Below are 22,800 nucleotides of genomic sequence, written 5' to 3' on the forward strand. Positions count from 1 at the left end.
CAGTTCTCAAAAGAAGGAATAGAAATGGAAAATAAACATGAAAAAACACCCTTCACTAAGATTTTTCTGTAATAAACTTGCAAATATCTTAAATAGTAATTTTAAATTCTGGATGATTGATAGATTGCTAAAGGGAATAGAAGTGGACACAATCTCTGAAATTAGTGATATATAACAAGATTCTCAAAAGCTTATATACCTTTCCTCTAGCAATTTAACTTCTTAAAAAATGTCTCTGGAAATAAATGTATGCATGTTTTTTTCTGGGGTTTTGGTTTTTTTGAGGGGGGATACCAGGAATTGAACCCAGAGTTTGCATTGAGCTACATTCCTACATTCCTCTGCCCTTTTTAAATTGAGACAGGGTCTCAATAAGGCACTACATTGCCCAAACTAGGCTCCAACTTGTGATCCTTCTGCCTCAGCCTCTCAGAGTGCTGGGATTACAGGTATGCACCACCACACCTGGTAGATGTGATTATCTTTTAAGATACTGATCAAATCATTATTGAGATTACATAATGAACAATTTTTACACAATAAGAAATTCTTTTAAAAATTATGATACACCCATGAAAAATATTCTGCTATCTAAAATGCAAATATTTAATGAAGACAAATGTTTGTGATGTTCAAGTATTCATATTGTCTATGAAACATATGGTATGACTGCATTTTCAAAATATAAATGTACAGCTATACATAAAAAATTAAACAACAGTACGAAAGCTTAAATGTTACAGGCTTGTGTCTGGCTGGTGGGTTTCAAGACAATGAAAGAAGCAAAATTTAGATACCAGTAAAATATCAACATTAGCATTTGAAGTTGCTCTAATATTTTATTCTTTTCTTTCAGTACTGAATTTTTTGATAACATAAGTGTTAATTCCTTTGGAGACAACTATCATTTAAAATGACAGGGGGCCGGGAATTTAGCTCAGTGGTTTCACCGCCTGCTGCGTAAGCGCAAGGACCCGTGTTTGATCCCCGGTACCAAAATAAATAAATAAATAAATAATAAAAAAATAAAATGACAGGAACATGTGTATATATATGTATAGAAGGACCCTAGTTAGCAAGACAGCCTCCATATTGCTGCTTGACTCACCTGCCTGCCCTTTAGATAAACTCAGAAGGAGGAAGCTTAAAAACCTCCTCCCCTTAGAAAGTCTCTTTAGAAATAACAATTAATCAACTATTGTTTTACAAATGTCCTAACAGCAGGACGTTCTGCTTCTGTACCTTTTGCTTGCTTTACTAGTTCTATCCCATAGGGGGGCCTAGAAACTGTTGGCCTCAAAGGTGTATAAAACATGTTTGTCAACCCCCAGAATCTGATGCTCGGCTCAGGTCCCAGCTGGTAATAAACTCCTGTGTGGATTTAATATTGGTCTCTGGTTGGTTCTCTCTCACTGGTTGTAACATATATATATGACATTTTTTGGGGAAAAAGAAAGCAATGTATTGACAGCTCAACTGTAACTTTTACAAACTGGTTTCCTTATCAGACACATATGTCCCACACATGGACAAACAGCACCAATGCCCGAGACACACCTCCTTTCACCTAGCTCAGTCGGGGCTTGGACATATCCTGTACCAAAAGTTACTCCAGGCAAATCCGACCTTCTAGTAAGACACCCGCCCCCCAGGATCTCCTCAAAGTACCCCTTTTTCCTGAAGAGAAGGGAACAGCTTTCTAACGTAAGACAGGGGAAGGAAACAAACACCTGCTGAGGTTTTCCTGAGTGTCCTCCTAGATACTTCACCTCCAACAGCTCAGGATTCCATGCAGGCTGCATTGTCTTCTCAAGACAGCTCCTTCCATTGCTTAGGAAAGGAGGGAACTGACTTCCTCGTTCACTTTAGCTGTCTAGGACAACTGTGTACTTTATTGAAAGATATGATAAATGCTATTTGATAGAAGTAAGATTAAGGAAAAAGTCATCTGATTTCATTTGGCTTACAGAAAAGAAAAATGTGCTCTACCACATATCAAAATACCAGATCAATGCACAACAAACTGCAAAACTTTAATACAATATGGTTAAGCACAATATTCAAATATTAAACTTTCCAAGCACATGAAGATCATCATCTGAAAGACAAACTGGGCTTCTTCTTGTAGCTACCTTTGTGTAACTATAAAATGTTTCCCTCAACTACGTCTGACACTGATCTTGATACTTGTTAGAAAGTCTGGTGATATTAGGTAATGACATCTCAACCATCAGAGACTTAGGAGATTACCCCAACGCCCATCTTCAGAATTCCTCATTCCTCATCCGAGGACAGAACATCATCTTCATCCCTTACTTCTCGGTTCTTCCTCAAGGACTCCCCTTCTGGATTGTAACTCTGCATTTTAATATTCAGTTTTTCTGCTAATTTTTGTGCTACGAGCTTCGCTTGGATCTCCTCAAAATTCTGTTTCTGCTGTCGCTGAAGTGCCAAAGTTTCTTCTATGGTCAGCAGCTGTGAGGGCAGATGGTGCAGCAGCAAGAGCCGCGCTGCCATGATGTCATCAAGATGCTGCCTGTCTCTGCGTCGCCGCTCCTCGGAGGAGATAGGAGACTCCCCTCTGGCAGTGACCAAGTGTGCCACTGTCCTGTTACGGTACCACATAGGTTTTAAACTTTTGTGGCGGGGGCACTGGGTTTTTGACTCGCATTTCTAGCACTTCCATGTAATGAGGTCTCTTAGGAGGCCCAGTACAGAGGCTCGTCAAGATCTCTGCACCCGTGCTTGCTCCTGAGTGGCGTTCACCTTGGTCTCCAATCGTGATCCTTTGCAACCTGTCAATAAACAGGTTGTCCAAGCCGCTGGAAATATCGTCTGTGTGACCGGAAACAGCGCTGTGGGAGATGCTCCGCCTCCTCCGTTGGGGAAAGTGTCCCGGCCCGGCCGTTGGGAGCTGGGTGCTGATTCACTGTGGACTCAGCCTCCGGAGTCTCTTCATTATCTTTGTGAGTAGGAGGCACAAGTCCCTGTTTTTCAGAAATTGTTTTGGATGATTTGATTTTATCTACAAGCGAACAGCCAGGAACTAGTGACGAAGTATCAAGCATCTGGTCAGAACTCGGGGTCTTATCTATGTTCACATCAACTCCTGCAATTGCCTTTTGCCTTAGCTCAAAGTCTACACTAACAAGGTAAAACAGTTCACTTTTTCTTCTGTCCTCTTCACGTTCTGTAATGGCAGCTTTCAGTTTGGCAACGGTGTCTGAGATCTCTTTAGCTTTCTCGAACAATTTGCAAATGAATTTTCCCTTGCGCAAAAGTCTCTCCGGCGCCTCAGCATCTCCTGCAGCTCCGCCGAACTCTGGCGCCCCCAGCCCTCGGGAACTCGGGGCTCGAGGCTGTGCGGCGGCAAGGACTTGCTGCGGGGGCTGCGGCGGGCCGAGCGGCGGGCGCCGAATCTGCCGAAGCCAAATATTTTGTAAAATTAATAGGCACTAATAATTAAAAAGGAAAATTAAAAAAGAAAAAGAAAAGACAGCGTAGGCAAAACAATTTTGAAAAGGAAGAAAAAAAATTAGAGCACTTACATTACCTGATTTCATGACCTGAGTCTTGTAACAGCAATTCAGCAATTAAGAGACTATGGTCTTGGCATAAGAATGGACAGACAGAACAGCAAAGCAAAATGGAGCCCAGAAGTGATCCATACATATGATCCATACATATAGGGTTGATTTCTGATGAACGGCCAAGGCAATTCAATGTGGAAAAGGAGAGTGTTTGCCACAATTAGGTAGCTATATGGGTGTGGGGGGGGGGAGCTTGCCATTCACCTCACAAAATATACAAAAAAGTAATAAATTCAAAATGAGTCAGAGATCTAAATGTAAGAGCTAAAACCATAAAGCTTCTAAATGAAAATGTAAAGAAAACGTTTGTGAGCTTGGATTAGGCAGATTTATTTGATAGGACACAAAAATATGAATTACAAAAGAAAATGTAGACAATGACTTCATCAAAATTAAAAACATTTGCTCATCAAATCGTCAGTAGCACGGGAACTTGCACAAAGAATCAACAACTGGGATCTCATCTTATTAAAAAGCTTCTGCACTGCAAGAGAAACCACCAACAGAGCTAAGAGACAACCTACAATGTGGGAAAAAATTTTTACCAGCTGTTCCTCAGACAAAGGTCTACTATTTGGAACATATAAAGAACTCAAAAAAAAGTCAGACACACCAGGGATTTAGCTCAGTGGTTCTGCCACCTACCTCGAAAACACAAGGAACTGAGTTCAATCCCTGGTACCAAAAGAAAAAAATCAGACCCCCAAAATATAAAAACCTGATTCAAAAACGGGCATCTGAAATGAACAGACATTTCTCAGACAAACAAGTAAAAGCAGCAAATAAATATATGAAAAAATGTTCAACATCACTGGTCATTGGAGAGATGCAGATGAAAACAACACTGAGATTCCATCTCACTCCAGAAAGAATGGCTGCTATCAAGAAATCAACCAGTAACAAATGTGGGTGGGGCTGTGGGGGGAAAGAAACCCTTCTCCATTGTTGGTGGGAGTGCAGACTGGTGCAACCACTGTGGAAATCAATATGGAAATACCTCAAAAAACTAGGATTAGAGGTCCCGTTTGACCCAGCCATCCATCTGCTGGGTATCTTTCCAAAAGAATTAGAAGAATCGTACCACAGTAATATATGCACACCCATGTTTATAGCGGCACAGTTTGTAATAGCTGAAACTTGGAAACAGCCCAAATGCCCACCAGCTGAAGACTGGATAAAGAAGATGTGGTTTTTCTATAAAATGGAGTACTACTCAGCCATAAAGAATGAGAAACTAGTCATTTATAGCTAAATGGATGCACATTGAGGCCATACTCGTAAATGAAATAAATAGGACACACATGTGTAAATACTAAATAGTTTCTCTGGCATGAAATACTAAGAGTGTTAATAAGGGTCAAATGATATAATTGATAATAGCAAATAGGAAGAAAAGGTCTAAAGGGGCAGGGGAAGTGGGAAGGGTAGGGGAAAGGAAAGATGGGAAAAGAAAAAATATGAGAAAAGGAAAAAATGGTAACAAAGTCTCTAAATAGGGAAGGGTGGAGGAGGTGAAGGGAGGTCAGGGAACTGGGGAAAAAATAAGAACTAAGATACATCATGTAAAGGTACAAGATCCCAACGATGAATGTAACTTTTTATACCAAAAATGTACCAATAAACTTAATGAAAAAAATATAGAATATCTTTTTTAAAACCACCTTGATCGTCGCAACAGCCATCTGAGGTAGATGCTAATATCAACCCCATTTTACAGATGTGGAAAGTTAGGCTCTGGGAAATTAACCAGGGGAGAAGCAGCCAAGTTGGGGTTTGAGCCCATGGGAGCCTAACTAGAAAGATGGGGTTCCTGGAACATCCAGACTGAGTATCCGCCTCTTTCTCACAACCCCTCCGCCCCCACGGTTGCTCAGCCCCTCGCTCAGACCCTGAATCCCAGCCCTGCACGCCTTCTACTCTCCCTGTCACGGTGTGCTAGTTGCCCACACCACCCTGTACCTGGGGTCGCTCTGAGGAACTCGGCCACGCGAGCTGACTCGGCTCTGTGAGGAGAATCCGAGTGGGGCCTTCTGAGCCCGTCCCGCGGCGGGCACCACCTGCAAACGAACGCACTTCCCCGCGTGGAGGAGCCGCGGGCCGTATGGCTCACCAGGCTGGCTGCTTCTCGCACTGGCCCTGGGGGCACTGTAGCGGCCCTGGCGGGATGGACACCGGCGCTCTGGACCCCAGCCGTTGTGGACGCGGGTGCTCCCTGACCCAGGGCTGGGCGCCGGCGGGGAGAAGCGCGGAGGTGCGGGTGGGCGTGGGGGGCGGCGAGTTCCCCACGCTCCCGGCAGGCTGGGGTGGCTCTGTGGCTGACCACTGGCTTGGCAGAAGCGACGCCCTGGCTTCCTTCCCCAGCACTGCAGACCCAAACAAAAACAAGAAACGTCCCCGCGTGCGAGCCGCTGCTCTCATGGGGCCTCACTGGGCCTCCGGCTTCTGCCTGGCAGGATCTCGGCTCCCCTCCTCCAGCCGGCCTCCGCAGCTCCACACATGGCCACCGGCTCCCCACCACCCGTAGGCTCCATCCTGCCTACCTCCTCTCCACCCCTCCAAGCCCAGCACTGTCCCCACGGCCTGTCTTTTGAGCCTCCTGCTTCCCTCCCCAAGGCGCAATGGGAGATCAGGCCCCAGCTTCAAAATCCTCTGGGCTCAGGTTTGCACCACAGAAAGAAGGCATGAGGCTGGGACTTCCGGGCCAGGTGACTTCCTTGTCAATCACCAGAGGCCAGCAGGGAGGGCCACACGGCCCGTTGCGGGCACAGCCTTTGAGGGGCCACAGGGTCAAGTCCTCCGGGAAGGCAGCAGGGCAGGGAGAAGTGTGGGCTGCTCTGGGAAGCCCATCCAGGGAAGGAAGATGCTCAACAAAGGCTGGCGGACTTCCGGGCACACCAAGGCTTCGAGCCAGGCCCTTTATTTCTGCTCTTTTCCTGACATTCCAGCTAGAAACTTCCTGCAGCCTTTCCAGAATCCTGTTTCTTTTTCTCACATTTTCACAAAATGGCTTCTTTTCCTACTTCTTTTACTGACCTAAACTTGCTTTGCAGAGCATGTTTCATTAATCAATGTACAACCTCCCTACTTTTTGCATTTGGCTTGACCAATTCTTTGCTCAGGACACAAAGAACTTAGAAATCACCTGTAGAAGGAGACTTAACACCCAAAAACCTGGTAACATAGCCAGTATTCCACAGGAATTTGTCTTTATCAAGCTAGGTGTGACAGCACATGCCTGTAATCCCAGCTGTTTCTGAGTCTGAGGCAGTACTATCCCAAGTTCAAGGACAGCCTGGGCAACTTAGCAAGACCCTGTTGAAAGAAAGGAAGGGGAGAGGGGGAGAGGAGAAAAGAAAAAGGGCTGGAGATTGAGCTCATCATTCCCTGGATTCAATCCCTAGTACAGGGAAGAAAAAGAGAGAAAAGAAATTGTCATTGTATAATAGATTGTCTTTCTTCTTTTATAGTAGCACATAAACAACCTCTTTATTTGATGAAATATGAAATTACTATGTATTCTGTTGATTTTGGACAAATTGTAGTATTTTGTAGTAAAACATCCCTCCCTTAGCCCACCACACTGAGGTGAAAAGAGACCACATCTGTCACTGGTTTTAAGAGTGCTGGCCCTCCCTCCCTCCCAGATGGCAACCTTGTGGGCAGAGGTGAGCCCTGAGTGACCCGGGTGTCAGGGCCAGACCAGAGTGTCAGCATCGCTTGTTTGTTTTTCTGAGGAGAGGCCCGAGCAAATACCTGGGTTATGGATTAACCCAGTTCCAGCTGTCATGGCAGCGGGAAGGCAGACTTACCGTCTCTCCAGGGCCCACCCCTGTAAGTCCCCCTCAAGGCAGATGGGAGGGTGTAGAAGGGCAAGAAGGGCTCAGCCCTGATGGAGGTAGAACCCTTCAAGCACAGCTTGGGGTCAAAGAAGCTAGGCCCTGCCTGGACCAGGCCAGAGCATGGGTTGGCATTCCTAGGCCTAAGTGCCACAGTCCACAGGCCCTGTACCATGTGCCCCTGCACTCAGCTTCCTCCTAGAAGGCTGCGGGCAGAGCAGTACAGGGTAGGGGCTGCCAGAAGCTCAGACAACCTCCTCAGACAGGTGTCAGCGACTGCAGAATGTGGCGGCTGGCAGGTTTGCTGCTGTTCGTGACCACCTGGGGCATTTCCAGCACCCCAGTCCCTCCTGGTAAGGCCACCCTCCCATACCCTGTAGTCTCTGCAGGGGACCCTCAAATATCAAGGAATTTTCAGGACTCTAGAAGCCTTGGCCTTTATACCTTCCCCTGCCTTTGAGCTTAAGTGAGCTGAAGGGAGTCAGGGGCAGCAGGAATTGGTTGGCAAGGCCCAAGGGCTGTGAGGGCAGACACAGGTGATGGCAGGGCTTGGGGTGGATCACAGAGTCACCTGGGCTTTCCCACCAACACTTACTCACAGAGCTCAGGCCCAGGCCTCTGCCCACACTACTCTGCATGCCTCACCTAAAATGCCCATCAGTGCCCACAGCCAACAGGAGGCAGCCATGATTCTGTGGGAGGACCACGGGACCCAGAATTGCATCTGTGCCTTTTCCAGAGCTGCCTATCTTCCTAGATAGGCACTTTCTCACTCCCCTGCCCCACCACACCTTCGGTCTACTTCATCTGCCACCTCGGCTCAAGCACATCTTCCTCTTCTCTCTCCAACCACTGTTGCTCACTACCCTTACTGGGCCCTCTCTCCTAGCATCCCCTTGCCAAGACAGACACCTGCCAGAGCCCAGGAGACATGTGGGGACGCACGCTGAGGGACAGGTCTCTGTCTTCCAGGTGTTCCTGACCAAGGGGAAGAGATGAGAAACACTCTGTGGTGGGAGGGCAGGGAGGGTCAGTCAAGTCAAGAAAGGATTGTACCAGAGCTGCTGGAGAATAACACTCAAACTTTGCAGTCTTGGTGGCAGCAGCAGCAGCAGGTGGCATTTGTCACTGAGTACTTATTTCCACGCCAGGCATTTTTACATGATTATGTGTACCTATTTTCTGGATGAGTAAACCAAAGTTTAAAGACATAAAAGCTCAAGGTCACACCATCAGGGTGGTATTCATAGGGAGGGCCATCCGTCTCTGAACAGTCAAGGCTCCTGTTCTCCTCCAGTCTGCTTCATGTGGAGGGACAGAGTAGTGTGGACACAGTGACACCATTAGGAATTAGATTAAGCCCACAGGAGCCATAGACAATGCCTCTCCAGGCCCTCTCACTCCCCTGAATCCAGACTCAGTATTCTCCAGCAGCCAGCGTGCCCACCAGGTGCTGAGGATCCAAAAACGTGCCAACACCTTCTTGGAGGAGGTCCGGCCTGGCAACCTGGAGCGTGAGTGCTATGAGGAGGTCTGTGACTTCGAGGAGGCCAAGGAAATTTTCCAGAATGTGGATGACACAGTAAGACCCCCAGCTGGCCCCTGAAGATGAGGCTCCGTGGTGAGGGGGGAGGTGGCTTGGGCCTAGATGAGCAGGCAGGGACCAACTGCTGAGGCTCTGCTGGGAATCCAGGGGGTGGGAGGCACCAGCCCCTATTCCTCCCAGCTTGTTGGGGTGGCCAAGTAGACACTGGCCTTATAGTCTTAGTCAGGGCACAAGAAGCAGGCTTCTGCAGTGAGCTCCAGGAAAAAGAGTTTGGGGCTCTGAGATACCCAGCAGCCCCTTGGCCTGGGAGCTCAATCCGCCCTCCAGCAGCCACTACGCCCTGCTCACCACAAGGCCACAGGCCGCTTCTACCCATGCACCTGCAGTGCTGGCCAGGGCGAGTGTGACAGAGAGGGCCTGAAATCTGCCCACACTTATACTTATGCTGTGCCTCAGCTCATATTTGTAGGGAGCCACTCTAGTCGTTTGGGAGAGCAGAGGTGAGGTCTGGGTCCTCTCTAACCTAAAGGTCAAAGCCAGCAGCCCCAGCAGCATTTGGGACCTAGTTAGAAACAAGACTCTGCCACCTCAGACTTTCTGAGTTGGCAACACTGGCTTAGGGAAAGACTGGACTATGAGGGGACCCCAAAAGCTGGGTAGGGAGTGAGGGGCTAGGAGGAAGCAGAGCAGCCTGGTGCAGATGGGGTTCCTGCCTGCCCCTGTGCTGTGGAAGCCCCCGAGAGCAGGGTGCCAGTAGCACGATGCCCACACCTGAGGAGGGGTGTTATTGATGGTCTGTTGGGTGGAGGTGGGGTGGGGAAAGGAGCACGGCAAACTAGGTGCTAGGAGCTGGTGATCATCAATAAATGACCCCTGCTTAGATGGACCAGCCCAGTGGGCGCCAAGGGTCACACCCAGGAGGAGCAGGGCACCTATCCACACACAGGCTGGCTGACGCTGCCCTTCTCCCCACAGCTAGACTTCTGGTCCACGTACTTCGGTGAGTGCCTTTTATACTGGCGGGGCTCCCCTTGGGTCTCTAGATGCTGCTGCGGGGCGAGAGAGGAGCCGGCGGGACTGCTGACCTCCACTCCTACCCGCCCACGTGGCAGACGGTGACCAGTGCATAAGCCTGCCGCCGGAGCACCTGTGCGTCAGTTCCTGCTGCGGACACGGCACGTGCATCGACGGCCTTGGCGGCTTCACCTGCGCCTGCAGCAGGGGCTGGGAGGGGCGCTTCTGCCAGAACGGTGAGGGGCGGCCGGGGCGGCCGGGGCAACCGGGGGTGGCCGGGCGGCCGGTGCTGACTCGCATCCCCGCAGAGGTGGGCTTCAGCAACTGCTCGGCCGACAACGGCGGGTGCGCGCACTACTGCCTGGAGGAAGGGGAGGCGCGGCGCTGCTACTGCGCGCCGGGTTACCAGCTGGCCGATAACCACCTGCAGTGCGAGCCCACGGGTGAGCCGCCGGTCTGTCTGGGGGCCTCCTGCCGTTTCCTTTTGCTTGCCTGCTTACCCGCATCCCTCCAGGCCCTGCTACCTCCGGAACGACTCCTGGAGCAGAAACCCAGCATCTCCCTCTGTCTAGCCTGGAGGTGTTTAATTTCCTCTTTGTACCTCCTTAGCCGCACATCCCCTTTCGATCTTTACCATTACCCTTAGCTTCTCCAGGGGAGAACAGCCCCTGATTCTGCCTTCCTTTATATTTTCCTTTTTACGTTTTTGTTTTTGTTTTTTTTAAAGACAGGGTCTTGTTAGGTAGTTCAAGCTGTCCTTGAACTTTCTGTGTAGCCCAGTCTATCCTCAAACCCACGGTGATCCTTCTGCCTCAGCCTTTGGAATGTTGGGATTACAGGCATGAGCCATCACGCCTGGCCACTTCTTTGTGTTCTTCCAGAGAACTTTTACAACTTTATGATTCTTCTGTAACTCATTTTTTTAAAAACTTGGTATTTTGAAATAATGAGGTTCACAGGAACTTGCAGAGAAATGCCTGGTGGAACCGTGGGCCTGTGAGTTTTCTTGCATGGCCAATGAGAGGCCACAGTCATTGGCAGAGCCCTGCTGTTCAGAGAGCCCTGTGGCTTTGTATTTAGGTGAATTTGGAGAGGCTGGAGGACATGCTGTGGGGTATTAATGGCTGGCTTCCAGCCACTTAGAGCAGACTGGCAGAGGACCTGGTGTCTGTGTGGCCTGATTTTGTGCAACTCCGTGTGATCAGCCAAGTGTGACACTTTTTGCCTCCCTCGTGCCTTGCCCGGAGTCCCCAGCTTTTGTTCACCCCCTGCAGGGGAGGGAGTGGAGTACTGAGGAGGGCCAGGCACCAGTCCCCAGCACACTCGCCTCTGAGGTCCCAAGGCTCCGGAGGGGCCGAGTTGCAGTCCCTGGCTGGGGGCTGCTTTCCCAGTCTGCCAGTGTGAGTCTGCTTGCTGTCCAGCTTCTGTCTCCTTTCCCTGCTGTCATTCCAGAGCCCCCTGCCGATGGTGCCCCACTGCCATACAAGTCTAGACCCCCCAACCTAGCATTCGGGCACTATTAGGAGCAGATCCTGGAAGACCACCTGACTCTGGCCCTAGAAGGAGGCCTCACCAGATTGCTCCAGCTGCTTTGGGCTGTCCAAGAATGTTCATCTCCTCTGCCCCGGAATTTCTTACCTCTTTTAGAAGACCTTACTCATGTATCTCAAGGATTCCCACAACAGCTCCAGGGTATCATGAACCTCAGAAGTTTGCCAGCCTGTGAAAGGACAGTTACAGTGATGTGGCTTGGTCTGTGTCTTGCCATTAGGTGGCACCGTTTGTTTACTGACAGTGGAAGGGGTTTCACAGCTAATATTGAGTGTTCTAAGCATTATTTATCCTTTGAATCCTACCATGTAGCAAACTTTGAATCCCACAGTGTAGTGATATAGCCTGTAGGCCGGGGGAGGACCAAGATGGGAGGGCCCTTACCACCTCCTTCCATGTTCAGTGATGTTCCCATGTGGGAGGATACAGAAGCAAACGCAGAAGAAGCGAAGTAACTTCAAACGGGACACAGACCAAGTAGAGCAAGAAGATCAAGAAGATCAGTTAGATCCAAGGATTGTCAACGGGACTGAGACCAGACAGGGAGAGAGTCCCTGGCAGGTGGGCAGAGAGGCAGAGCAGTCTGTCATTTGGTGGGCCTGGGGTCACAGAGCCTTCCTGGGAGTTCTCACTCGCTCAGATGCAGAGGGGAGGGAAGTATCTTGCTACTGGGGCCATTGAGGCATGAGGAGGGCAGACCAGGGAAAGACAGGGGTAACCCCATCAGGGCAGGGACAGCAGGAGGGCAGGTAGGCTGTGGGCCGTGGAGGGGCCATGCAAGGAGTTTGGTTTTGTTTGTTTGGTACTGTGGATCGAATTCAAGTCCTTGTGCCTGCAAAGCAGGCAGCAGAACCACTGAGCTAAATCCCCAGCCCCAGGTGTTCTGTTTTTAAAAGAGCCAGAGAGGCACATGTGGCCAGGGCATCCAGAGCCATGCTTGAGAACGGTGCCTGGGCCTGTGCAGGAGCTGTCGGAGCAGCCCTGTGATGCCGCTGCTGTGCGTCCATCCCAGGTGATCCTGCTGGACTCCAAGAGGAAGCTGGCCTGCGGCGGGGTGCTCATTCATGCCTCCTGGGTACTGACTGCAGCCCACTGCATGGATGGATCCAGGAAGCTCACTGTCAGGCTTGGTGCGGGCTGCAGCCCAGCAGCTGTCGGGGTTGGGAGACTGGTCCGGGGAACCTGGGCTCCACACTGCTATTTGGGAAAACAGGCCTTGGCACCTTTGAGCCCCGGCAAGGAGGGACTGTCTGGTGCTCATTTGTCTGGGCATGGGTGTGAAAGAGAGGGGGTTCCACACATCCTGAGCGCCTCACTCCCACTTGCATGCAGCCTCAGCACACCGGGGTGCTGCTTTCCCCAGCAGGTTGGGGGTTGCCAGATGGAGGCCCCACACTATCAGTTTCTGGAGGGAGGTCTCATTATACTCTACATGTCAAAAAGAAGGGACAGGTGGGCTAAGAATGTCCAAATTCATGCTTATTACAATTATTTTCAGCACAACCAGTGGCCCGTGGCCCCACTGGGGCTAGGTGTGGGATTTCCACACCCTCTTTTCCAGGGACCATCAGACTTGGCTGGAAGGAACCTGTCTCTTACATGTGATCCTGACAGTTCTTCCCCCTCAGTGCCCTGTCCTGTTGGTCCTCCTCTGTGGGTCTTGCTGCTCCTGCCCTTGTCCTTCCCCATGTCCAAGGGCCCTGTGCTTCCTTGGTCTCCACTGCTCCACTGAGTCCTCAATCCAGATCAGAATCCTGTTCCTTTGAGATCAACACAATAGGCCACTCCTTCCGTCAGGAACAGTTGCTTGTGATAAGGATCCAGGGCACAGAGAGGCCTGTGAACACTGTCTAGTCATGGGCCAGTCCTGGCCCACAGGGGTGCAGCAGCCAGATACCCCTGGCCAGGCCACTCTGATGATGCCCTCTGCCCTGCAGGTGAGTACGACCTGAGGCGCAGAGACAAAGGGGAAGTGGACCTGGCCATCAAAGAGATCCTCATCCACCCCAACTACACGCGGAGAACCACCAACAACGACATTGCACTGCTCCGCCTGGCACGGCCCACCATCCTCTCCAAGACCATCGTGCCCATCTGCCTCCCAGACAACGGCCTTGCAGAGCGAGAGCTCACTCAGGCTGGCCAGGAGACAGTAGTGACAGGCTGGGGCTACCAGTCTGAGCGGAAAGGGGATGCCAAGAGGAGCCCCACCTTCATCCTCAACTTCATCAGGATTCCCGTGGCCCCTCGAAACGAGTGCATCCAGGTCATGAAGAATGTGGTCTCTGAGAACATGCTGTGTGCAGGCATCCTTGGGGACCCCCGGGATGCCTGCGATGGTGACAGTGGGGGGCCCATGGTTGCCTCCTTCCAAGGCACCTGGTTCCTGGTGGGCCTAGTGAGCTGGGGCGAGGGCTGTGGGCTGCCTAACAACTATGGCATCTACACCAAAGTCAGCCGCTACCTTGACTGGATCCACAGCCACATTGGGAAGGAGGACAACTCCCCCCATGGCCATGTGCCATAGCCCCCTGCTCATCTCTGGACCCCAGAGGCCCTTGTGTGGGGCTGGGTGGCCGGTGGCAGTGTATGAGCCATTAAAGTGGCATACAGTAAGCACATGGGCCTGCAGGTGCATCTGTGCATCATCTTTTCTGAACTTTCTTTACAGAAGTAACATTTATTGAACATCTACTGTATACCACACACTTTATGAACTAAATTTTATTTAACTCCCAAAGCAATACTGCAGGGCAGGGAAAAGCAACTCCAACTTTTATGGAGACTAAAGCTGATACAGTAGGAGGATACGTGTACTCTCTTTAAAAAGAATAGGAAATATAACCAAAGAGCTGCTGGAGCCTTTCCCAAGGCCTTGGGAAGAGCAGGTGTGAGTCGTGGATCCTGAAGCTGGAGCTTGACTTGCTTCACAATGAGCCCAGTGGAGGGGGCACATAAGACTCAAGAGGGCTTGGTAGGGGCAGGGTTTCAATTGAGGTCTGACTCCAAAACCAGGGGCTTTTCTCTATTCTCCACTGTTCTCTGAAGGTGGCTGTTTTACACCTGTTAGGTAGGAAATAGCCAGAGACCCATAAGGAATTGTTTAGAATTAATTCACAATTTAGTTGAGGAAGCTAACTCAAGAAGAATGGTTATAAGGAGGGCTAGAACGGATGCCTGGGGCCCCAGCCACTCTGGAGGCTGAGACTGGAGGCTGAGATGGGAGGCTGTGGAGTCCAAGAGTTAGGGGCTAGGCTGGACAACACAGTAAAACCCTGCCTTGGAGGGGGGAGAAGGGAGAAAGTTAAATAATCATGCAGAAAGCTGTCTTGTCCTTATAGGCATACTGGGTGAGACAGAGAAATAAATCAGGATGTCCTGATTTGAAATCATTAAGTAACCAAGGCAAGAAAAGCTAGAAAATCAGTCCAAAAGTGAAAACTAGTGGAGCTGTCTGAATGGCCTCAGGCAGGTCATTTATCTCTGTGTGTGACGGTTCTTTAAGGAAAACTCTAATGGCTGGTATATTCCCTCATCTTTTGTTACAAGAGGCAGGCTAACTTCATAAAGAGAAGGTCTATTCCATTCAGGCTAGAAGGCTGAGCATCCAAGACCGGGGAGCCCTCTGGTTTAGCCTCTGGTGAGGGCCCTGGGGCAGAGGATGTCCTGGCAGGAGCACATGCAAAAGCAGACCCTGCTGCCAGACAGAGCAAAGAGCTCAGGCCTTGTGCTCACTTGCATTACCACTCACTGTTGGGACAGCACAGGGGCCCAAGAGAACCACCTGGTCCCTTCCAAGGGCAGCACCCCAATGGCCAGAAACCCTCCCTCAGGCTCCCTCTTTCAAAGGTTTCACACCATTTCCCAGGACTGCCAAGCTTGGGGTACACACTAGGCCGTAGTAGCCAGTAAAGCATTATTTCTGAGTGTGTCTGTGTGTGTGTCTCTGGAGGCCCAGCGTGTGAGTTGGTGGACTGGGTGGGACCATCCAGTCAGTTGGGGGGCCAGAGAGAACAAAAAGGAGGAGAAAAGGGGAATGCGTCCTCGCTTCTGGAGCTAGGACACCAGGACACCAGAACACCAGGCCTTCCAGCCTCTGGACTCTAGGACTTGCACCAGTGGCTGTGGGCTTTCTTTTACTCTCGGGCTGAGGGTGACACCATCAGCTTCCCTGCTTCTGAGGCCATTTGATGTAGACTGAGATCTGCCACTGAATTCTCTGGTTCTGCAGCTTACAAACAGTCTGGTAGTGAGTGGTGAGGATGTTCAGCCTCCACAGTCACAGGAGTCCCAATTCCAATAAATCCGTCTTACTTGTTTCTCCATCCATCCATCATACATCCACCCATCTGTCCATCTGTCCATCCATCCATCCCATGGGTTCTGGCTCTCTGGAGAACCCTAATGCCCTAAGCAGTAGTACAATGAAGGGTTTTCAAGCCTGGCTGCACATACTTGACTTTTCCTGAGAGCTTTCAGTGATACCCATGACCTGTCTGACCCTCACAGATTTTGATTTAATTGATTGGGGTGGGGGTGGGGCAGACTCAGATTTTTTTTTTTTTCCTTCCTTCCTTCCTTCTTCTTTTTTTTTTTGGTGCTGAAGATCAAACCCAGGTTAGAGGTAGCACAAGCACTGTTGCTGGGCTGCACCCCCAGCCCTACACATTATTTTTACAGCTCGCCATTTCATTTTTATGTGTGGCTGTGATTAAAAGCTACTGGACCATGGGCCAGGGATTTAGCTCAGTGGTTTCGCCGCCCAAGGACCCGAGATCAATCCCCAGTACCAAAAAAAAAAAAAAAAGCTACTGGACCAAATGGTTTACTCTTTCTATGGGTCCTGTTCTAGGACTATCAGGGCCAAGAAGGATGATCAGAATTCTCAGAAAGCACAGCACAGCCCAGTCAACAGTAGGGGAAGACTGAGTGATTCTGCCCAGACTATCAGGCCATAGCTGTTGCTCACAGACCAGAAGGGACACTAGGATACACCGAGTTAGTAATCTGTGTGCAGCTACAAGAAAAGAGGCCACCCTGAGACAGGCCTGCAGGATCCATCCCCTATTGATCTGGGGAAGGAAAAGGTGAGTCTGTTTGGAAATGGGAGTAAGCCAAGCCAGAGCCACTGCCAAGTAGTGGGGTGGGGTGGGGGATGGGGTGTGTGTGTGTGTGTGTGTGTGTGTATGAGAAAGAGAAAGGCAGAGGAGGAGGGGGATGGAGAAGGAGGAGGAGGGGAGAAGAAGAGAAGAGAGAATTGGCTCCCTGTTGTGGAAGCAAACAAAATCTGCAGGCAAGACCAAAGGCATCATACTGAAAGGATTCCTTCTGGCCTGGGGGAGGTCAGTCTGTGTTTTATTAAATCCTTCAAGGGATTGGATGAGGTGCACCCATATTATGGATAGCAGTCTGCTTTACTCAGAGTCCACTGGTTTAAATGTTAATCTTGTCCAAAAAAATATATGCACAGGAAACATTCCAAATAATGTGTGACCATGTATCTAGGCACTATGGCCTAGCCAAATGACACATAAAATTAACACGCAAAGTGTGTGAGATTGAACTGTGTTCTGCAGTCATATGTTGAATTCCTAAACACTAGACATTTTGAATGCAATCTTATTTGGAAATACAGTTGCTGCAGATGTAATTAGTCATCATGGTCATACTGGGATAGGGTAGACTCCTAGGGTGATGTTCTTATAAAAAGGGAAATTTGAGCTGGGCACAGCTGGGCTACTTGGCAGGCTGAGGCAAGAGGATGGCAAGTTCAAGACCAGCCTTGGCAAGTCTGTCTGAAAATAAAATTCAATCAAATTAAATAAAGAGCTGGGGATGTAGCTCTGTGGAAAAGTGCTTGCCTAGCACATGTGAGTCTCTAGTTTCAATCCCCAGTGGACACACACACATAGGAAAGGGCTATCTGGACATATACACACATAGGGGGATGACAATATGAATACACAAGAAGGCCATGTGAAAAGGAAGGCAGAGGTCAGGATGATGTACTGCAAGCCAAGGAATGCCAGCAAAACCACCAGCAGCTGGAAGCAAGGCACACATCAGAGGGAACCAGCCCTGCTGACACCTTGAAATTTCAGCCTCCAAAACTGTGGAACAATAAATCTCTATTGCTTCAGTCACTCAATTTGTGGTACTTTTTATTGAAGCCCTGGCAAATACAGAGGTAACCTAAGAAATTGAGGAACACAAACCCAAAGAAACAAGGAAGGAAGGAAGGAAGGAAGGAAATATAAAGACAGAGGCCAGAAATCCATGTAACAGAGGGTGTCTTAGTTACTTTTCTCATTGCTGAGACAAAATACCTGACATGCAAAGTTAAAGGAGGAAAAGTTTATTTAGCTCACAGGAGAGGTTTCAGTCTATAATCAGCTGGCTCCAAGGCAGGGTGGCATGGCAAACAGGCATCAAAGAGGAGAAACAGTTCATGGTGGGCAGAAGGCAGCAAAGCAACAAGGGTTGACCACAGCTCTTTCTCTCCCTTTTATCTTATCCAGGCTACTTAGAGCAGGTAGTGCTCACACCCTTAATCCTAGTGCCCTTGATCCTAGCATTGCACCATGAATCAGTCCCAGCATCACATACTCTACATCCAACCACCTCTGAAAAAGCCCCACTTATGCCCACATGAGGCTTTGTGGGGACATCTAGACACAATCCATAAAGGGGGAAATGAAACAGAGATGAGAAATAAAACCCAAACCAGCACTTTGAAAAGGTAGAGAGGCAAGCCTCTTGCAAGCAGAAAAGTGGGAAATGCAAATTAAAAATATAAAGTGCAAAGAGAGGTGGGTGATTAGGAACTTTTTTTTTTTTTGTACCAGGGATCAAACTCGGGACCGTGTGGTTGCAAGGCAGGCACCAGAACCACTGAGCTAAATCCTCGGCCCATAGGAACTAATTTTTATTATGGGCCAATAAATTTGAAAACTTGGATGAAATAGATACACTCCTGACAAATACAAAATATTCACTGCAATGATAGTAAAAGCCTGTTCCTCTCAGAAGCCTTGACTTTCTGGGTTTTATGAGAGTTCTACCAACTTAGTTCTACCTAGTTAGTTCTCATCTTAAATAAGTTTCCCCCTAAAAAGGAAAAGAAGAAAAATCACCCAGCTCATTCTTTATTTAGGCACCACGTAGCTAGACTGCTGCTTGGCCAGGCTGGCTGGCTGAAGACTGCCTTTCCTGGAGAGTGGGGGCCCACAATTCCCCATGTGCCACAGCTCAGTCAACTCAGTCACTTAGATGTTCTCCTATACATTCTATGGGTTAGCTCTTGAAATTAGGTCTATGATTCATTTGAGGGTTTTTTTTGTATGTGGTATGAGTTAATATCAGATATTTAATTTTTTGCATATCTAGTTATAAAAGTTTCCCTTTTGCCAGGTGTAACAGCACACACCTGTAATACCAGCTACTTGGGAAGATGAGGCAGGAGGATAGCAAGTTCAAAGCCAGCCTGGGCAATTTAGCAAGATCTTGTCTCAAAGTGAAAAAAAGGGTTGGGGACGTAGCTCAGTGGTAGAGTGGCTGGTCAGCACGTACAAGGCCCCAGTTCAATCCCCAGTACTGCTAAAAAAGTTAAAAAGTGAAATAAGGATTATTTTTTCTCAGTTAATTGACACCTTTGGCAAAAACTCTACCTGTGTGAGTCTTGCCTGGACTTTTGGTTCTGCTCCATTGATCTATTTGTCTCTGTGCCAATATCACATTTTCATCATAAGCCTCCAAATGATGTAGGATAAGTCATCCAACTTTTAAAGTCATTTTTCAAGATTTTTTGGCTATTCTAGGCCTTTTGCATTTCAATATAAATTTTACAATCAGCTTATCAAATTTTATTTAAAAACCTGTATTTGATTGGTATTTTAAATTTATAGGTCAATTTGGAGAATTGAGACCTTAACAATATTATCTTCTAAAACATGATCAGAGCATAGCTCTCAATTTATTTAGGTCTTTAATTTTTCCTACCAATTGTTTCTTTTTTTTTTGGTACCAGGGATTGAACTCGGGACCTTGTGCTTGCAAGACAGGGTGCGGCACCACTGAGATCAATCCCCAGCCCCCAATTGTCTCAACACACAAGACTTAAACAACTTTTGTCAAAGCAATTCATAAATATTTCCTAATTTTGAGACTATTTAAAAATATGTATTTTTAAAAATTCAATTTCCAATTGTTTGTTGCTAATATACTGACATATAATTGAATTTTCATATTGATATTATATCCTGAAACTATGCTATTCACTTATTAATGCTAAGAATTCTTCAGCATATCACTTGAAATTCTTTACATAATTACATTGTTTGTGCTCATTTTGGTAGCACATATACTAAAATTGCGTTGTTTGTGAATCAAGACTTTTATTCTTTTTCAAACTGTGTGTGTGTGTGTGTGTGTGTGTGTGTGTGTGTGTGTGTCTGGGGACTGAACCCATGGCCTTTGTACTGAGTTACATCCCCATCCCTTTTTATGTTTTTATTTTGAGACAGTGTCCTGTTAAGTCTCTAAGTTGCCCAGGCTGAACTTGTGATGCTTCTGCCTCAGCTTCCCACAGTGCTGGGATTATAGGTGTGCAGCACCATGCCTGGCTATATCTTACCCTATTGCACTGGCTAGGAACACCCAATTCTCCAATTGCGTAGAACTGACATTATTTCTTCTTTAAATGTTTAATAGAATTCACTAGTAAAGGCATCTTGGTATGGAATATTCCTTGTGGGGAGGTCTTCAGCTACAAATTTAATTTTTAAAAAAATAGTGTAGGGCTATTCAAATTATTTCTTCTTGAGGTAGCTCTGGTAATGTTTTACAAAAAGTTGTCGAAGTTGTAAAATTTATTGGCATACGGTTGTTTATAATATTTCCTTTTTATCCTTTTGATATAAATAAAACAGCCATGTTCTCATTCCTGATATTAACTTGTATCTTCTGTTTCTTGATCAGGCTGAGCTACCTACATAAATAAACCAAAGATAGCTGCCACTCTTTCCTTCTGCTTGTGCTCTTCCCTCCCACCTTCCCCCTCTCTCTGCCCTATCCCTTTCCCTCCATCCCTCACTCCTTTTCCTTCCTTCAATACTGCTGAGGATGGAACCCATGCTTGCAAATGCAAGGCAAGTGCTTTACCACTGAGCTCTACACCAGCCCAAAGATATTTTCTGCATATTGGCTTTACTTCTTCAGAACAAGCTGGGACAAGTTATTGCAAAAGCCACCCATCCCAAAATCAAATTGTACACATCTAATTATTTTAAATATAGCCCAAAGAAGCATCGTTTTAGCCATTTAGAGCTTGTCTACTTTGCATACTCCAGGAAACTGATTCATCATCTGCTAGCCACAGACAAGATAAACCTGGTGGTGTGAAAAAACCACAAACCACAGCTGCCCTTTGGAAACCACTGTGCTGCTGGACAACATTATCCAGACACAGCAGCCCTGTCTTCAATTCTCCTTCCTCCTTGGGAGTTTCCTACAGTCCCTGGCTGTAAGTGCTGGGTGGCCTTGTGATGTAAGGAACTTTCCCAAATAAAAAGTGCTGGCCAAATAAAGTTCATTATTACTACCTTGTGGTCAGATGTTTTTTGTTAGACCTCAAATCCTTTAAGCTCACTACAAATGGTGATGAGGAAAGAGGAAGATTTGGGAAATGCTGAAGAAACTGATGGGGGGCAATCAATTGGAAAAATGATCCTGGGGACCTGCAGGTGGTTTGAAGATCAAAATCTAGAACATTTTCACCTCAGTTTGGTATAGTTGTGCTCTGTGCAGTATGTAATTCTGTATGTTTTGTGGTCTTTCCCAGTGACTCATTAGCTTAGGTAGTGGTAACACCAATGTCAGACTGACCCTGCACCACTTGAACTGACTTTTGGAGTTGGAGGTACCAAGGTGGCCCCAAGAGAGAGGCCAGCTCAAGCCCTGGCTCTTCCAGCAGGCAAGTGCTGGACTAAGACATCCAGGGGGACCTGAGTAATAAAAGTGGGGCAGAAAAGAGGTGGCTATTCCAGTAAACAAGTGCTCTAAGCCATAGCATGCATGTTGGGCCATGCTTGTGGCCAATTCTCACCAGAATGCCCCTGGATAGGAGGCAGGAGCTTTAACTCCCAGGAAAGTGGAGTTTAGGAAAAGCTCCTGAGAAAGAGAGCTCTAGAAGAGAGGGCAGCAGCACACTACCACCATGAGAGCCATGATGGGCATGATTTACACCCTCTGCTTTGCTGAAAACTGTCACAAAGTAGTACAAAGAGAAAAGGCAAATGGAGGGACCAAGAGGAAGGGGCTGATTCTTGCTTGGAAGAAGAAATGGGTCCTCTCTCACCCTGAGTCATGGTTTCTCCTAGACCAGGAACCAAAAAAATAGGGGCTATCTAGCATACAGAGTGTATCTGGTGGGGTACCACGTAACAGGGACTGAAATCCAACAGCCAGCTGCCACAGTATGGGATGGAAAATGGTGTCTCTACAAAAGGACTGTGCACAATTGGTAAGGAAGGTGGTAAGGATGCCTAAAAGAGGCTTTGGTCACTGACTCACAGACACCTTGATGATGAGAATTTTTATAGCTAGGGGAGGGTACTGTTCATCCTAAACTAGGCCTCATAAATGACTGGGCAGACCATTGAGTGGAAATGTCACCCAAGGCCAAAGATCACCCAGGTCACCTGGGGATGTTGGGTAGGCTTATCAGGCAACAGACTGAATGGAGCAAGATTTGGAAAGCCCAATGGGAGTCCTGGGTCCCCTCAGCTGTTTCTTAGGAAACTTCTGACAAAGTCCTGTTTACTAGCAATTATGGCTAATGCTAAAACAATTCAAGAGATATCACTGCTCTGGATTTAATGGAAACATGTAAAACACAAACTCAGAACCAATCTACTGCCTACTCATTCTATGAACAATACTATACCTGGCTTAAATAAAAATTACTATCAACAGAGAGGCTGTCCTGCTCCCAAACAAACCACTTACAGCCAGACCCCTACTTAAATGTGAACCTTGAGATCATATGGAATCCTGAAGGTAAATTGGAGTATTTACAACACTCATTGGGGTTAAACTACAATCCTCAGTAGGTATCTTCTTTGGAAACAGCCCCATCTTGCCATTGTCTGAGCCTGCACCTACAGGAATCAGATGATCAGAGAAGTCCAACCTTTTTAGCAGGCTAGTTTAGACTCCAAAAACAAACAAAAAACAACCACTGCCAAAATACACACACACACACACA

At 47.9% G+C, this 22,800-nt stretch overlaps 2 protein-coding genes across 5 annotated transcripts; one reads left to right on the plus strand and one right to left on the minus strand.

Moving 5' to 3' along the window:
• Positions 1-813: 813 nt before the first annotated feature.
• LOC101726560 (uncharacterized) lies at positions 814-7,377 on the minus strand. Its single transcript, XM_021237389.2, has 3 exons — positions 7,291-7,377; positions 5,701-6,126; positions 814-3,419 (listed from the first exon to the last, which is right to left on the minus strand). The coding sequence occupies exons 1-3, from the start codon at positions 7,375-7,377 to the stop codon at positions 2,799-2,801; spliced, it is 1,134 nt and encodes a 377-aa protein (XP_021093048.2). The 3' UTR covers positions 814-2,798.
• Positions 7,312-14,153, plus strand: Proc (protein C, inactivator of coagulation factors Va and VIIIa). 4 transcript variants are annotated; one of them, XM_004835952.3, is made up of 9 exons: positions 7,312-7,421; positions 7,693-7,779; positions 8,842-9,008; positions 9,948-9,972; positions 10,085-10,222; positions 10,295-10,429; positions 11,941-12,098; positions 12,550-12,667; positions 13,475-14,153. In XM_004835952.3, exons 1-9 carry the CDS (start codon positions 7,376-7,378, stop codon positions 14,062-14,064), a joined length of 1,464 nt encoding a protein of 487 aa, XP_004836009.1. In that variant the 5' UTR covers positions 7,312-7,375; the 3' UTR covers positions 14,065-14,153. The 4 variants fall into 4 exon arrangements, with proteins under 4 accessions (XP_004836009.1, XP_087054595.1, XP_012931910.1 ...); XM_087198469.1 differs by having other exon boundaries at positions 10,085-10,429; XM_013076456.3 differs by lacking the exon at positions 10,295-10,429.
• The last annotated feature ends 8,647 nt before the right edge of the window (positions 14,154-22,800 follow it).

The sequence above is a fragment of the Heterocephalus glaber genome, unplaced genomic scaffold (assembly GCF_053883595.1).
Source record: "Heterocephalus glaber isolate CG9 unplaced genomic scaffold, H.glaber_assembly_v1.0 deba00000347, whole genome shotgun sequence".
Lineage (NCBI taxonomy): Eukaryota > Metazoa > Chordata > Mammalia > Rodentia > Bathyergidae > Heterocephalus > Heterocephalus glaber.

Excerpts from the sequence above, each read along its gene's own strand:
- LOC101726560 (XM_021237389.2), bottom strand. The coding sequence starts at position 7,377 with ATGACAGCTGGAACTGGGTTAATCCATAACCCAGGTATTTGCTCGGGC. Across the intron at positions 6,127-7,290 it reads CAAGCGATGCTGACACTCTG|GCAGGATGGAGCCTACGGGT; the intron begins GTCTGGCCCTGA and ends GAGAGGAGGTAG. Across the intron at positions 3,420-5,700 it reads TGCGAGAAGCAGCCAGCCTG|ATTCGGCGCCCGCCGCTCGG; the intron begins GTGAGCCATACG and ends TGGCTTCGGCAG.
- Proc (XM_087198469.1), top strand. The coding sequence starts at position 7,376 with ATGGCAGCGGGAAGGCAGACTTACCGTCTCTCCAGGGCCCACCCCT. Across the intron at positions 7,422-7,692 it reads TCTCTCCAGGGCCCACCCCT|GTGTCAGCGACTGCAGAATG; the intron begins GTAAGTCCCCCT and ends CTCCTCAGACAG. Across the intron at positions 7,780-8,841 it reads CAGCACCCCAGTCCCTCCTG|ACTCAGTATTCTCCAGCAGC; the intron begins GTAAGGCCACCC and ends CCCTGAATCCAG.